The sequence below is a fragment of the Pituophis catenifer genome, unplaced genomic scaffold (genome assembly GCF_029215685.1).
Source record: "Pituophis catenifer annectens isolate HBS135680 unplaced genomic scaffold, rPitCat1.0.hap2 SCAF_2, whole genome shotgun sequence".
Taxonomy (NCBI): domain Eukaryota; kingdom Metazoa; phylum Chordata; class Lepidosauria; order Squamata; family Colubridae; genus Pituophis; species Pituophis catenifer.
Genome location: NW_027256882.1, coordinates 196642304 through 196657608, shown reverse-complemented (window position 1 = coordinate 196657608; position 15305 = coordinate 196642304). Strand labels below are relative to the sequence as shown.

General features: G+C 39.9%; 1 protein-coding gene across 3 annotated transcripts in view; it reads right to left on the bottom strand.

Moving 5' to 3' along the window:
• Positions 1–15305, bottom strand: part of RBPMS (RNA binding protein, mRNA processing factor) — a 117070-nt gene that overhangs the window by 24947 nt on the left and 76818 nt on the right. For all 3 annotated transcript variants that reach the window (XR_011599919.1, XM_070935404.1, XM_070935405.1), the window contains exon 5: positions 7569–7722. Coding sequence is in view for 2 of the 3 variants with exons in the window: in XM_070935404.1 (XP_070791505.1) it covers positions 7569–7722 (154 nt within the window). In the remaining variant the exon portion in view is untranslated. The remainder of the gene's footprint in view (positions 1–7568; positions 7723–15305) is intronic.

The window sequence follows — 15305 nt, the reverse complement described above, 5'->3', positions numbered from 1 at the left end:
ACTAAGCTACTCTATCAATTAAGAGCAATCAACGAAAACATTGATAATATCAGCCAGGTTGACTGGGGATGATGGGAATCATAGTCTAACACATCCCTAGAACACCAGATCAGGAAAGACTGTAGTACATTTTTTAAATCAACAGCTGAAACTATGCTTCAAATGGGAAAGTTTCTGAAAGAAAACAATCTACTGTTTGCTTCATTACATATTAAAATGCAGAACAATGCATCAGTATATGTAATCACATCATCTAAATTATTTCATAAATAGCAGAAATATATAGGTTCGTAAAGAATGATCATAGACCTGGACAGTTGGGTAAAGGGGACTGATTGGGATCACCTGCCAAAGCAATTGCATCCTTTGTAAGCCATGTTACCCTCACTCATCATCCTGTCACTGGACAATAAATCACTTGGAGGGCAGCATAAGTCAATACCCAGATAGCTCTCATGTTTGACAAGATGGCTGTTGAGCACCATACAAGAGACCTCAGATGAACACAGCATGCAGCCTATAATATTCCCAAGAATTGTTGGTAAATGAGAGACATTAGCAGGTATGTTCATCTGGAAATATATTATATGAAGGGAGAGTTTTAAAAATACTCTTCCTGATAGATCCTGATAGTTACTCTTCCTGATAGTTACTCCTAGGCTGGGTACATTATAATAACCCTGCCAATACAAGAATCTAATACAGGTTTAGTTAGAAAACGTTTTATATTAAGAAATAAGGAATTTATATCCAGGATAAGTAACACAGTCTACATCACTCTAAGAACAATCACATTATTCAGAATGTCAGAGCCTTTGAAACGCATGATCAAATAATTAAAAGTAAACAAAAAGAAAGACATATGAATATAGAATGAATTGGTTAAGCCAAAAACAATACCCAATATTCAGTGTGACAGAAGCTAAAAATTTATTCAGAAATATTTCTCACAAAAGATATAAATTTTGTAGCATGTTACATTATATAAAATGTATTTTTCAAATCCTTACAAAATTCTAGGCAAATAGATCAGCCTATTTAAGTAATAGCTACTATAAGGAGACATGATGGGAGATTGAAATCTAGCCATTTAAGATAAAGCAGCTGGCTGGCCTCTCTTATTTTATATGGCAATTTAGGAAATAAAGGAATCAAGGAAATAAATAATGAATTCGACCTCCATTCTTAAAGTTGTGCACTTCACAACTTTATCCATTATCGAAGATTTAATCTCAGTTGGAAGTATTGACTTGGTGTTCATCACTGAGACCTGGATGAGAGAAAAGAGGGAAGCTGTATGCATTGGTTAATGTGTGCTCTGAAAAACTCGGATTGGGAGTTAAGGAAGCAACGTGACCTTCGTCTTTAGGAATTTCGTCTTGCTTACTAGACAACAGACATTCTATCCAATAGTCCTCCAGTTCTGAGTGCATGCAGCTGTCTTTTTGCTAGGGATTAAGGCTGAGAAGGTTGTGGGAAGTTACTCTGGTTTTCATCCTTAAATCTATCCCATAAAAGGCCCACAATTGTTGTTGTTGAAATTTGGCCATTTTATCACCTAATTTCTGCAATATGATCTCATGCTGCAGGAGAGCTGGATTCTACTTCATCCTCAAACAGTTGAACAATTATATAAATTGCTTGAGAAGATAATTAAAAACTGTTCCTTACCATCTCATTCCAAGGAAACAATCAATATCTTTGAATGTTGCTTAATTTCAATAATAGACTAGCTGAGGAGAATAAACTGATATTGACTTATTAAATGTTAAGCAAAATATAGGTTAAATTAACAAGCGAGAAACAGGACTCATAACGTTCAGTCTGTTTGGGATTGGAATTCATTCTCCTTGATGGGCAGATCCATGGTTGAGAAAGGTTCTCAGCTATCACTGGATTTGTCAATAATGCTTTGGCCAGTTGTGATCCTTCTTCCACTAATTAGATTATCTAACCTCAGTTACTGTGGAATTGGGATCGTAGAAACACCCAGGAGCATAGAAGAGTTCAGAGGCAGATGCATAAATAAATGTCTTAAACATATTTATTCATATGATAAATCGTATTAACTATGTACAACAGAGATCAAGTCTTATGAGGAACAAACATGAAAAGAGAGAGATGGAGAGAGCAAGGTGGAAAAGGTTGGAGGGGGTTTTATACTCAGGGTAAGCCCCTCCTTTCCACATAGGGGTGGAGACACTCTCTGCCTCCACTGGTGTCTATATGACACATGTGCCAATGGCTTGCAAATACTTGACAGTTACATACCATTTTTATTACTGCAATTTGTTCTACATGGATACATTAGGAAACTCTTTTAAAAAAGTTGCAGTTGGCATAAAATGCAAAGATCAATGATGCCTAGACCAAAACGTTTTGCATTGTTTTTCAGAAGAGTTTTATTAAACATTTTTAAGAAGAGAAAAAAGGAAGAGGGGGAAAAGGTACACACCAACTGTACACAAATGTACACAAGATGAATAAAAAGGGAATTTGTAGGCATGAGAGAAATAAGATTTTTTTAGTATCTGCTTGATTAGTTTTAAATAACTAAATATACTACAATATTTTTAAAACTACAACGTATTGCCAAAATCCAAGTATCAGTACCAAATATCTACATTAAATATCAATACCCAAAAATCACAAAAATCATAAAATGAGATTAAGAATTGTAGGCATTTCTATTTAGGAGGCATAAAGTATCCATGCAGCAATTATCATGCACAAAATTAGTTCAATGCACTTTGTGGAAAAGTAATATTTAATTAAAAGTATCAAGTGGAAAAGGAAAATCAGCTTTTAAACTTTGTTTCATTCTATTATTTATAAATCACATTCAGAAATTGTTGAATTTTGCAACATTCCAACCCAATATAGAACCATGATCCAGCCTGGTCATTACATTTCCAACAATTATTAGACAAGGAATTATCCATTTTAGTAATCAATACGAATATACCAGCAATAAAACCAGATTTTTCCCTAATATTCAATGTGATATGTTTTTCTTCTATTGAAATTCCTGTCATTGTCTATTAATTATTGTATTATATCAAAAATTTGCATCCATTTAAACAAGCAGCCTTTAATGCATCGAGTCTGGTTGTTTATTGTTTGCTTGGCACAATTAAACCTTTAAAGCCCCAATAGCTTTGTCATTGTAAATCTGTTCAGCTGTTTTGAAACAAACAGAACTTTCATTTTTAATCAATAATTATTTTGTGTGAGCTACCTAATGAAAATAATCATCTATTAAGAATCTGGAGAAAGTGGGGAGGAATCTAGATCTATCAAAACAATGCATACAAAATGCTAATCACAGACCAAGGAGTATGTTTATGTGATTCAAATTTTGCAATATTAAACCTTCATGTTAAAGCTATTTATCGGGGCCAACTACTTAAAGCCACTGCTTCTACTTGCTTTGTTTTCCTCTAAGAAACAAGGACACAAAGTAGGGACAATGAATCATGATATCAGCTTCATTTTTTTCATTTTTTCCTTGAACAGAAGATTTTATAACCAACTCATCATTGTAACTGCCCTTTTCTGCAACTTTTCCAATTCTCTGATCTACTTTTTGACATGGGGCAAACAATATGCAGTAACTCAAATGCAATTTTGTCAGTTATGATAGTATCTCTGCCTATTATCAAGTCCTTCCCTAATAATCCTTGGCACTAATTTACCCTTTCCATCACTGAGCCTCTCATTTTCAGTGCGCCATCTAACAAACATCTCTATCAAATGCCACAAGCAAAGATGGAAAACACGTAAGAATCAGGATAGAACGCATAAGTTTGCTTGTCTTTCCTGAGAGGTACTAAGATATATTTTTGTAATCTATTGACTAGAAAAAGAATCTTTATTTAGCTTTAATTCAATCTCAATTTTGCTTTATCACAAACTATTGGCATTTCTGAACTGATACAAAACAATGGAACACGACTTTATCACAAATCTGTCCTTAATGACAGATGTCATTATACAGTACAGCATCTATTGAAACCCTCCAAGAGAGATCCCAAGAAACAGAACAACTGGGGGAGACAATAGTAACAGGAAGCAGCAGATGGAAAAAGCTGCTGTTACAACTATTACTCACACTTTTGAGAGCAGCAGCTCAAGAATAGGCCTGTGACAGGTTCTCCTCCTTTTTCTCTTTCAGACCGAGCTGCCTTCCCTGATCCTTCCTAATACTATTAGCTTAACAATTTGTGTATCCCTAATGGATGTGGTGGCTCAATGGCTAAGACGCTGAGCTTGTCGATCGAAAGGTCGGCAGTTCAGCAGTTCAAATCCCTAGGGCCACGTAAAGGGGTCAGCTCCCGTTTCTTGTCCCAGCTTCTGCCAACCTAGCAGATCGAAAGCACGTAAAAAATGCAAGTAGAAAAATAGGGACCACCTTTGGTGAGAAGGTAACAGCGTTCCATGCACCTTTGGCATTTAGTCATGTCGGCCACATGACCACGGAGATGTCTTTGGACAGCGCTGGCTCTTCGGCTTTGAAACGGAGATAAGCCGTTCCCTAGAGTTGGGAACGACTAGCACATATGTGCCAGGGGAACCTGAACCTGAATGTGATGGCAAGTGTTTTATCTACAGACAAAAGAGAAACTCACTGCAAGAGACTTCATTTAGAACCAACTTTATGTCACTTGTTTAAAATCCTCTCTTTTCACACCTTATGCCAACAACAGAGAAACATTCAAGAATAGCCTAAAGAGTTTTATTTCAGTGGAGCTGACAAAGATGCATTTTAATTATACTGTATAAAAGATTAAGTGTGCATGCTATCAATTTGAAAGTAAGATAAACAAGAAAAGGTTGGCAAGAGCTAAAGCAAACAACCTTCCTTTTATCATCCATTCCAAAGGCCTGTGGTCATTCCTAAGGTTGGGAAGGGAACAAGCTTATAAATACACTCATACCATTCCCTAACCTCATCCATAAGATGTCACATGGGAGGAGTTTAACAAGAAAGCAACACCAAGGAGCATTTTTGTACATCCAAGCTCCCAGACTCTTTTCTATTCCAATAAAACTTTTGGAAACTTTCAAAACAATGCAGCTGTACTCACACTTTCTTCTATTACTTTTGCCTCTAGCATTTCATTCTTTCTCTGTTGTCTTTCCTCTGCTGACATTTAAGCTGTAAGCTTCTGGGGAAGCAGAGAATCTATCCAGTCCAATATACAAAGATGGAGTAAAATACGGATGCTACTACACTAAATATTAACTTTAGGCTTCTTAAGGGAACTTTCAAACTAAATTGTGAAAATAAAGAAATTGGGGTGTGCAAGTTCTGAAAAAGTTACACTGACTTATTAACAAAACCATAATTGTCAGATCAAGGTGCACATTCTCTGTTATGGTTTTAAACTACATGGATCTATGAAGACAGAAGATAGTTTTAAGAGAATTTAAGACAGCAGGATAAAACTCATTGTTATTTATGGTCTGTTCTCTTGTTTATTTTGTCCTACTGCTGTTTCTGGCAAAACTAAAGTCATGCAAAATTCTACTCGTTCAGGGACAATTCTGCCGCAAAGGAAACAAACAAGCACATTGCGAGCAAGAACTATTTTTTCATTCCAGTTACAAAGATAACAATTCAGTCATTCCATTAAATAAAATCTTTACCAAAACTGGAAGTCTTAAATGTCTGAACATTTCATTTGCTTTCTCAAGCTACTTCTTTCACAATTCTAACAAGCAAACTATAAACCGGAAAAATATGCAAAATTACATAAACATATACCAGATCTGTTTGCTTAGTTTCAAATTTTCTTTTCAGAACCCCCATCATTCCACACCATATGACAGCAAATAGCCAACCAAGGAACATATGGGATATGGTTTTAGAGAAGTATTTATTAGCAAATTTGGTAGTCCCTGATAATTGTCAGAGCTGTTCATAAATCAATATTTCTAAATACAAAGTATGAGATTATCTTAGGCAGGAGAAAAAATAGTTTCTAATAAAACAAAGAATAAAATAGGGGGAAAAAATCCTAAATAAATTTCAGGAAGGAAGGTAAGTGAGACAAGCAGTGAGATCACGCCTGGAGTACCTTCCACAATTCTGGGTACCACATTCCAGAAGGATATTGACAAGTTAGAAAAGGTCAGTGGAAGACAACAAAGACAATAAAGAAGATATGGGGACATGCCTTACATGGAGTTCTTCAAATTGTGGAAAAGAAAAAGACCGAGGGGAGACATGATATCAATATCAATATGATATCAATATTCAGGCACACAGAAACTATTTTCCAATGCTACAGAAAGTGGAACCAGAAATAATGGGTATAATTACATTTGAAATTTCATTTAAATCTAAATAAAAATATCCTGCCTGTAAATTCTGTATAACAATAGAACAAACTACTAATAGAGGTTATGAATTCTCCATTTTTGGAAGTTGTTAAGAAGCGGGTTAAACGAGATAGTTTAATTAGTTTTCATACATTGTATATTGCAGAGGTCTGATCAAAATCTACAGTTCTATTAATTAACGACACACCATAGTATCATCCTTATTTTGCCATTCTGACACAAACAAAAAATGCTGTTGGTGCGTTGGATGCAATTTTGTTGTTACCTGAAGCAACAGCAAAATCCTTAGCTGCTCCATCTTAATAAGCTACTTAATAAGCTAATGTAGCAAAATGAAATGCAGTGTAGACATGCTCTCTTTGCAAGTCATGCAAATTTGCAAGCATATTTTCATAAGAAACAATTTTGCCATTTTGAATAATTTGTCATCCCTGGCAAGCTTGGTCATTTGATTATACATTCTGACTCTAGATAATTTGTGAGCAATGCCCTGATCCAGGGTATATACATAGAAGTTTCTATGCAAGAACAATTCATAAATTAGCCTCTACATCCTTGCTTTATTAATTACTCTTCTATATTCTTCTCTTATTCCCTGACATGTGCACTAGGGGATGTCTAGGAGGAAAAAAGCAATTTGACCGAAGATTTAAAGGAAATGCCATGACTGTGTATGGCAGCAATGTCCACAGATGGAAGGTGAAACTGACGAAGTCTGTGTTGCATTGCAAGCCTCACCCAGCATTTTTATGAAAGTAAGAAACCTCTGTGGACACCCATGACCAGGAAAACATACACATCCCACTCAAATGTACACATTTCCATCACACATCATGGGGCAATTCATTCTAAGACACAGACTGTTGCTGTAATGTATAGTTTTTTTCCTCAGAAACGCTCCATAAATATTACCCAAGTTACAGAATGTGAATTGTTGCCTGGTTAAATGACAAGATTTCTTCAGAGAACCAAAGCTTTGTTTTGAGGTTGAAGGAGGAACTGCATGCCGGTGGCCTACACAGGCATTGAGAAAAGCATTCAAATGATCCATCGACTGAAAAAACCCAAACCAAGATCCCCATATTCATCAATTTCATAGCAACAAGGAAAACAGTAATAAACCTCTAAAGCTAAGTGTGAATGTGCTGCTGTTTGCTAAACATTCTGCTCTTGAAGATGCATATATCAGTCTTCTAATTTAACAATGAAACTCCATCACTTACATGGCTCTCTGGTAATGAACTGAGGTACTGCATTGGGAGTGGCAGGAGTGCTGGGATTAGGAGTTCCCACTAATTTGCTCTTAGCCATCTTCGTATTGGCCTTTGCAAACTCTAGTCGGAGCGTCTGAGGGATTTCTGGGTCAAAACGAATTCCCTTTTGCAGAAAGGAAATAAAATAAGAAGAATCATTTGATGTATCAACTAAACTGAATTTTGCACTAAAGGTACACTCAAACTGACTGGCAAGGCTAGCAACAGCATTACAACAAAGCAGAAACTTCAAAGTAAAGATATCCAAGATGAAAGAGATGCCATTTTTCTGATCTTTACCAAATAACAGCATGCATTTAAAGGCTCTGTAATCTTTGCGTCATGTTATAATATTATACTATAGGACTATTACTGTTTTATATTAACCCAGACCAAGGAGAGGAAGAAATTAATGACAAATATTTGGTTTAACAGAATTTTAAATCACTTTTCATTATGTACAAACCTTCATAAAGCTATGCACAAACAATAAATATGTTATGTATGACAAAACCAGACAACTTGTATAAGAAAAAGAAACAAACATTTTTGAAAAGACCATTGCAAAGTACTAAGTTATTGAGAAGACCCAAATTTACCAAATAAGCTGAAACTGCTGCAATTAGGTAGAAGGACTCAAGATAATATTGAATGCATGTGACCAATTCTTGATATAGCTGCATGTTATTTGATATAGCTGCATGTTACTGTTAACCATAGCAGTATCATAAATTCTACTGAGGTAATCAAGAAGTTTTAAATTGGGTGTAAGGCCAACTTCAATTGAAGAGGATTTTAGATAAAACGAAACCAAAAAACTGGAAGTATTCAGGAGATAGATCATAACAATAATTTAATGTTTACAAACAAATAAACTGAATTTATAATAAGCATATAAAAGTTATTCTTAAACTACATCTCATAAAATATGCACTGGCATGAACAAACAGATCCAAACATCATCAACTACATGTTTGTTTTTCCCAAGTGAACCATAATATGTCAAGGACAACAATCTAATCATCTTCAAAAGAACTAAGAATGTGAAAATTTCAGTTGTCACAAATGAGATCAGGGATCAAAGGCAGGCAAGGTTTTTAGCAAATGCTACTCTAACAATAAGACATCACCAAGTAATGGATGCATATAAATATTCTTCTAGAAGGATCCTCTTTATCAACTACTTTTAAAACCTAGTCAAGTCATTCAAATTATGCATGAGGAAATAGTTCAGAGAGTAAGAGTTGGGGTGTAAATGTGTCTCCTCTCAGGGAGAGAAGGGAGAAGGTTAAAACCTAGAGTTTTTCTGAGAAGGGCCAGTTTGCTTTTACCTGCTAAAATAGCTCTAGGTAGGCTGTTAAAATGATGCAAATGGAGGGAGATGGAGTGAAGGGGCAAGTAGGATGTTTGAAAGGTTGAAGAGTAATAGAAGGATTGTGGAGGTGATGGGCAGGGATCTGGAAGAATCTCTCTGTACCCTAACCTCAACTCCAGGATATGGCAGTAATGGTGGTGGTAATAATTTCCTGAGAATCTGACAATGATGTATTGTTCTGCAGGTGACTAGGTTGAGTCATATGTGTAGCTGGAAGTTTTTGATGGTATACCAGCAATTTTCCCCTTCCTTGACCTCTTCAGCCTCATTGCCAGGCTAAAGGTTGACTCTAGCAAGTGGTTTGTGCTGGAGGACCTCCATTCTGTGAAAGTCGAGTCAGTGAACTCAGGAGTTCATGGCTACAAGACAACTATATCATAACAGTACTAACTCCTGTAGTCCAAGTCAGTCTGCTCTTCACCTCATTGAAATTAGTTTGTGATCTGAGTAGAGGACATTAACATCAGTTGGTTGTCATGCACTGGTCAATAGCCAATTATTGTGATATTCATAGCCACCACTGATCTCTGGTGTAGAGGACAGACCCATTAAATTGATGCCTCCAGGCACCATATAGATCTGATTTCTTTTCCAGCAGTCATTTGGGAAATTTCTCAGTGATAAAAAAGCAAATGTGCAGTGAGCTTAGTTGGACTGTGAACTAATGGCTGTCAATTCCCTGGTATTGTTCCCAAGTGACCAACTACAAACAAATAAAATATTTATTGCAGTCATAAATCCTTAATTGTAAGAATACAAACATGTTGCAAACTACAACCTTCTGCTTAAAGAATGAAAACACAAAAGGTTACATTTCAGATAGCACAGAGAGACAGTTCAGTAATGATCCAAGAAAGAGCAGAGAAAATAGGTTCCAGTCCAAATTTCAAACAGATAGTCCAACAAAATCCAAAGCATAACACAGAGAGGGAAGAAAGCAAGGAGATGGAATATTGATTGTACCAACAAGCAGTCAAGCTGCTGTGTCTTTTCCTACCAGTTTGGCTTAATTTGTGGAGTCATGTTTCTTCAATTCAGATAGACAACTTGATTCCTGGTGCTCTTCTTAATTTGGAATGTGTTGTTGAGCTCAACTCTCTCTCTCTCTCTCTGTTTTCTCTCTCTCTCTCTTTAGTTGGACCTCAAAGTGTTGACTTCCCTCTTTCACAGCACTTTTCAGGAATGTGTTTACAATATAATAGTGTATTACAGTGGTGGGTTTCAGCCAGTTCGCACTACTTCGGGAGAACCGGTTGTTAACTTTCTAAGCAGTTTGGCAAATTGGTTTTTGGAAGAAATCATTAGAGCAGAGAACCAGTTGTTAAATTATTTGAATCCCACCACTGGTGTATTATATACATTACAATATAGTAGTATATTATATATTTCTTATAATTTTAAGATGTTGCATTTTGGATTTTGGGGAGATTTTTCATCTACTGTTTGTTGAAAGGTGTTGTATCTTTAAAGTAAACATGTAAATGATTGTAATAAATAAATGTTACATGATACCTTTGCAATATATTTTATATATTGTACATTCCAAAGAACAAAATAGTTTTTCTTCTATTTCTGTGTTTTTTGGTTCTTTGGAGATATTCTCTTGTTTGGCTGACAAGAGTTATGTTGGCTGTTCTGTTGGACTGAGTTCATTGTTGAGAGATAATATCTATGTTTTTGCCCTTGGATGAAATACAGGAATGCAGTATTTGAAGTCTCTGGAATAGATGAAGCTTAGGTATCCCTTTACAAAGTATGGTTCATCTAAGTATTATTGTGTTTAGTTTAGTGTATATGGTTACTTATTTGAGTATATACCATAAAAACTAAGCATGTACAAGATATTGTTATTAATCCATTTTGTGAATTTGCACAATACATTTTGTTAGATCGGGAGAGTGAAGAGCCAGGAGCCAGGTCGAAATGAACAACAAATCTTTAATATACAGTGAGAATCCAGCAAATGTACAGTAGAACAGCTCTCCTTATATAGCTTCTTGCCCAGGGTGCTAGCCAATAATCATCGAGCGTTTTCATGCTTAATTTTCCCTCCAAAATTAGATACATAACATTCCTCCCCTCCCAGAAGACACTTAGGCAATTATTTACATACATAATCATGCAGGTGACTAGGGCGTTCCCTGATTCTAGTTAACCTGTGCAATTCAGTCTGAGGCAGGGATTTGGGCTGGTCAGAGGGACTCTTTGTCTCTCCCAGTCCAGCCAATGGAACCTCCTGGATTTTTTTATGGGTGTTGCACTCTTCAGATGGGCCTGGCTTCTCAAGAAGGCAGCGCTGGACACCGAAGTCATCAGGTAAGTCTCTGGCCACTTCGGGTTTGAGTTAGCTGTTGGAGGAATGATTGGTGAGTCAGGGACTGGTTTGTCTGTTTGGTAGTCTGGCTCATTGGGCATTGTTTGGCCCAGGCGTTTCCTTAACTGGTCTATATGTCTGCGCCATACCCTACTGTTACTCACTTCGACAATATAAGACCTGGGCCCGGTTATGTCAGAGATCTGCTCAGCCACCCAGAGGGGACTGTCCGCGTAATTTCTTGCGAACACCGGGACCCAATGGAGAAACTTCTAGCCTTACTCTCGGCTTCCATGTACCCGTCAGGGGAGTAATTGGGGTGCAGTTTATCTAAGGTGCAGCGGAATCTCCAGCCCATTAAGAGCTCAGCCAGACTTCGTCCCGTAGCCATGCATGGGGTGACATGTTGGGCTGCCAAGAAAGTATTGATCCTGGCCTGCCAGTCTCCCGGCCCGAGTCTGGCCAATGCCTCTTTGGCCGATCTCACAAATCTTTCAGCTTGACCATTACTGGCCAGATGAAAAACTGCTGTGAGTGCATGTCGGACCCCATTCTCCGCTAGGTATCCCTCAAACTGCGTAGCCATGAGTTGAGGCCCATTATCGGACACCAGTGTGTCCGGTAGCCCATGTATGGTGAATAGTTTCCAGAGCACTTTAATTACAGCCTCCACAGTGGTGGAGTGCATTAATATTATCTCCAGCCACTTAGAATAAGCGTCCACCACTATGAGAAAAGTCTGACAATGGAATGGGCCTGTAAAATCGATATGAATATGCCACCAGGCCTTTCCCATTCCTTGGCTGGGATGTTGGGGGAGCAGGGCGAGACTCTTGACAGGGGTTACACTTGGCCACCCATTCAGAAATGCTGTCATCCATATTGGGCCACCATAAGTAGCTCCTTGCCAATTCCTTCATCCTCACGATTCCCGGGTGCCCAACATGTAATGTCGCCAACACTTGTTCCCTTTGACACATTGGGACAACCAACCGGTCACCCCACAGCAAACAACCCCCTTGAGTAAACAGGTCATGCTGTTTGCAGATATACAGTTTAAAGAGCCTGCAGGCCACCCCCTATGGACCCAGCCAATAACAGTTCACAACACAGTCTTTAGCAGAGGCCCTTGCAACTTCAGCAGAAGTGAGAGGCCCAGAGTCCATAGAGTCAATAAGCAGAATAGGAATGCCAGGAGTCGGGTCTTCCAGCAAATCCAGCAGCAGGCACCTGCTGAGGGCATCGGCATGCCCAAGGCTCCGACCCGGGAGGTGGACTAGTTGATATGAGTAGGCAGCCAAAAAAATAGCCCACCTAGTCAGACGGGGGGACATGGCTGCCGGAGTGGGGCGATCTCCAGCCAAAAGTCCTAGCAGGGGTTGGCGATCAGTAACGAATTCAAAAGTCCTCCTGAACAGGTATTCGTGAAATTTTTTAACCCCTGCAACAGCCGCCAGGGCCTCCCTATCCAGCTGGCTGTAATTTCACTCAGCGCTGGACAGGGTGCGGGAGAAGAAGGCGATGGGGGCTTCTAGTCTGTTCATCAGTCTATGACTCAACACAGTCCCCACACCAAAAGGGGAGGCATCGCAGACTAAGACAAGGGGAAGCAATTCATTATGTTGGATGAGGAGGTTGTTGGCAGATAGAAGTCCCTTGACAGCCGCAAACGCCACAGCTTCCACCTTACCCCAAATCCACAGGGATTTTTTCGCTAACAATTTGTGAAGTGGTTCAGCCACTGTGGCTTTGTCCTTTAAGAAGATTGAATAGAAGTTTAAAAGTCCCAGGAATGCTGTAGCTCCACCTTGTTCTTTGGAGTTGGTACGTTGTGGATAGCTCTTATTTTACTTTCCGTGTGGTGAGTGCCTGTCCCATCTACCTTGTACCCTAAAAATTCAACAGCAGGCACTGCTATTTGACATTTGCCTCACTTAACTCACAGTCCCATGTTTCGAAAAATAGTCAGCACGTTCCTTAAACAGTCCCCTAGTTGTTGCTTGTCTGCTGCGGTGACAAGGACGTCATCAAAAAAGGGGACGACCCCCGGTAGTCCTTGCAGCAGACCCTCCATCACACTTTGGAAGAGCCCGAACTGTAGTCTTGTGCATTTGAAGGCACCTCTATGTGTTACTATAGTCTGTGCTTCTGTGGTAGCGCCATCTACCGGCAGTTATGGTACACCTGCGCAAGGTCGAGTTTAGCGAAAACCTTGCCAGGGTCCAAGGAATGTAGTAGATGCTGCACAATGGGGACAGGATAGGCGCTTTGTTGGAGGGCTTTGTTTAGGGTGCACTTATAGTCAGCGCAAATGCGCACTGATCCGTCAGATTTGAGCAGGGTGACTATCGGTGTTTCCCATTTTGCATGGTCAACCGGTATTAGGATGCCCTGCTGAATGAGCTTATCCAGCTCCTGATCTATTTTAGGCTTGAGCGCAAAGGGCACTCTCTTCACCTTCATTCTTATGGGGGCTACATTAGGGTCCAAGTTAAAAGAAATAGGGATCCCCACATGCTTGCCAAGACGGTCATCAAAAACGTCCTGGAATTCGTGGAGTAGATCATCCATCAAGCCGCTGCTGGTAGAGTGGATTCTGGTGACCCCCATGCCCAGGGCTTTGAACCAGTCGAAGCCTAGAAGACTCAGCAGACATCCACTGACCACCGTGATGGGCAGCCACTGGCCGAATTTCACCTGGAACATTCCACAGCCTTCAATGGGAATGCGATTCCCTTGGTAGTCATTTAGTCTTAGGCGCTGGCTGGTGCTTCAGCTGGTGTTTTTTGATATTTGGGATTGCTGCTTTTAGCTCGGCCCATGACTTGATAGTAATGGACGAGCCAGTGTCTATTTCCATTTGACATGGAGATCCCTCAATTTCGACGGTTACATGCAGCTTTTTCTCTGGGGACGTGATAGCTTGGCCGATGTGGGTCTGAAATGTCTCGGGTGTTTTGGAATAGGCGCCTTGTTTTTGCTGGACATTTCTGTCCTTGTTCTGCGGCTGCTGCTGGCTGGCTTGATTGGCGAATGCTCTTTGTTTGTGACTGGACGGCTGACCTGCCTGGCACACCCGCGCCAAATGTCCCTTTTTGTCACAGTGCCTGCAAATGGCATCTTTGAATCAACATGTCTGCCTCTGATGGAGTCCCTCACAGCTAGCACAACTCTCTTTCTGTCCATCATCATTGCGCTTATTTCTGTCCATTATGAAAACGTCCTCAGCGCCCTCTTCCTCGCTATCAGTCAGGGCCGATTCTCTCTGGACAGGAGTAGACTTTTGTGCCACCTGGGGTGGCGCCGGTCGCTGAAGGGTCTCTGCTGCCTTGTTGGACGATTCATGCGCTCTGGCTTGGTCTAGGGCAATGTGAAGGGTGAAGTTTGTCTTGGCCAACAGTCACCTCTGGAGGTGAATATCTCTAATGCCGCAGATTAGTTGCTCTAGGAGCACAGTATCTAGGAGATACTCGCAGTGCGTGGTGGCCTTACGTAGCGCTGCCATGTATGCATTTATCAGCTCTCTGTCCCTCTGTAGTCTTTACCAGAACTCGTAGCGCTGAACAAATTTGGATGGTACCGGGGCACAGTGTGTCCTCAATGTGCACACAAGACCTGCCATGGCACAGACTGCACTGGTGTTGGCTCCGACAGCGATTCGGCCGTGTCAAACACTTCGGGGCCGCAGTGGCTCAAAAAGAGGGCATGCTTCCGATTGTTGGACAGCCCTTGGAGGTCATTTGCTTCGAGGAAGCATTCAAACAGTGTCATGTACGATCCCCACTTCTCTTTCACGGGATCAAACGGCATTGGCGGTGCGAAGGTGGACATCATTCTGTCATGCTCGACTCGTGCAGACTTTCCCGCCTGGCTGGATTCAGTTGTCAGCTCTTTTTGTGCAACCTGTCTATCTCATCCCACCTTCGTCACCAGTATTAGATCAGGCGAGTGAGGAGACAGGAGCCAGGTCGAAGTGAACAACAACTCTTTAATATACAATGAGAATCCAGCAAATATA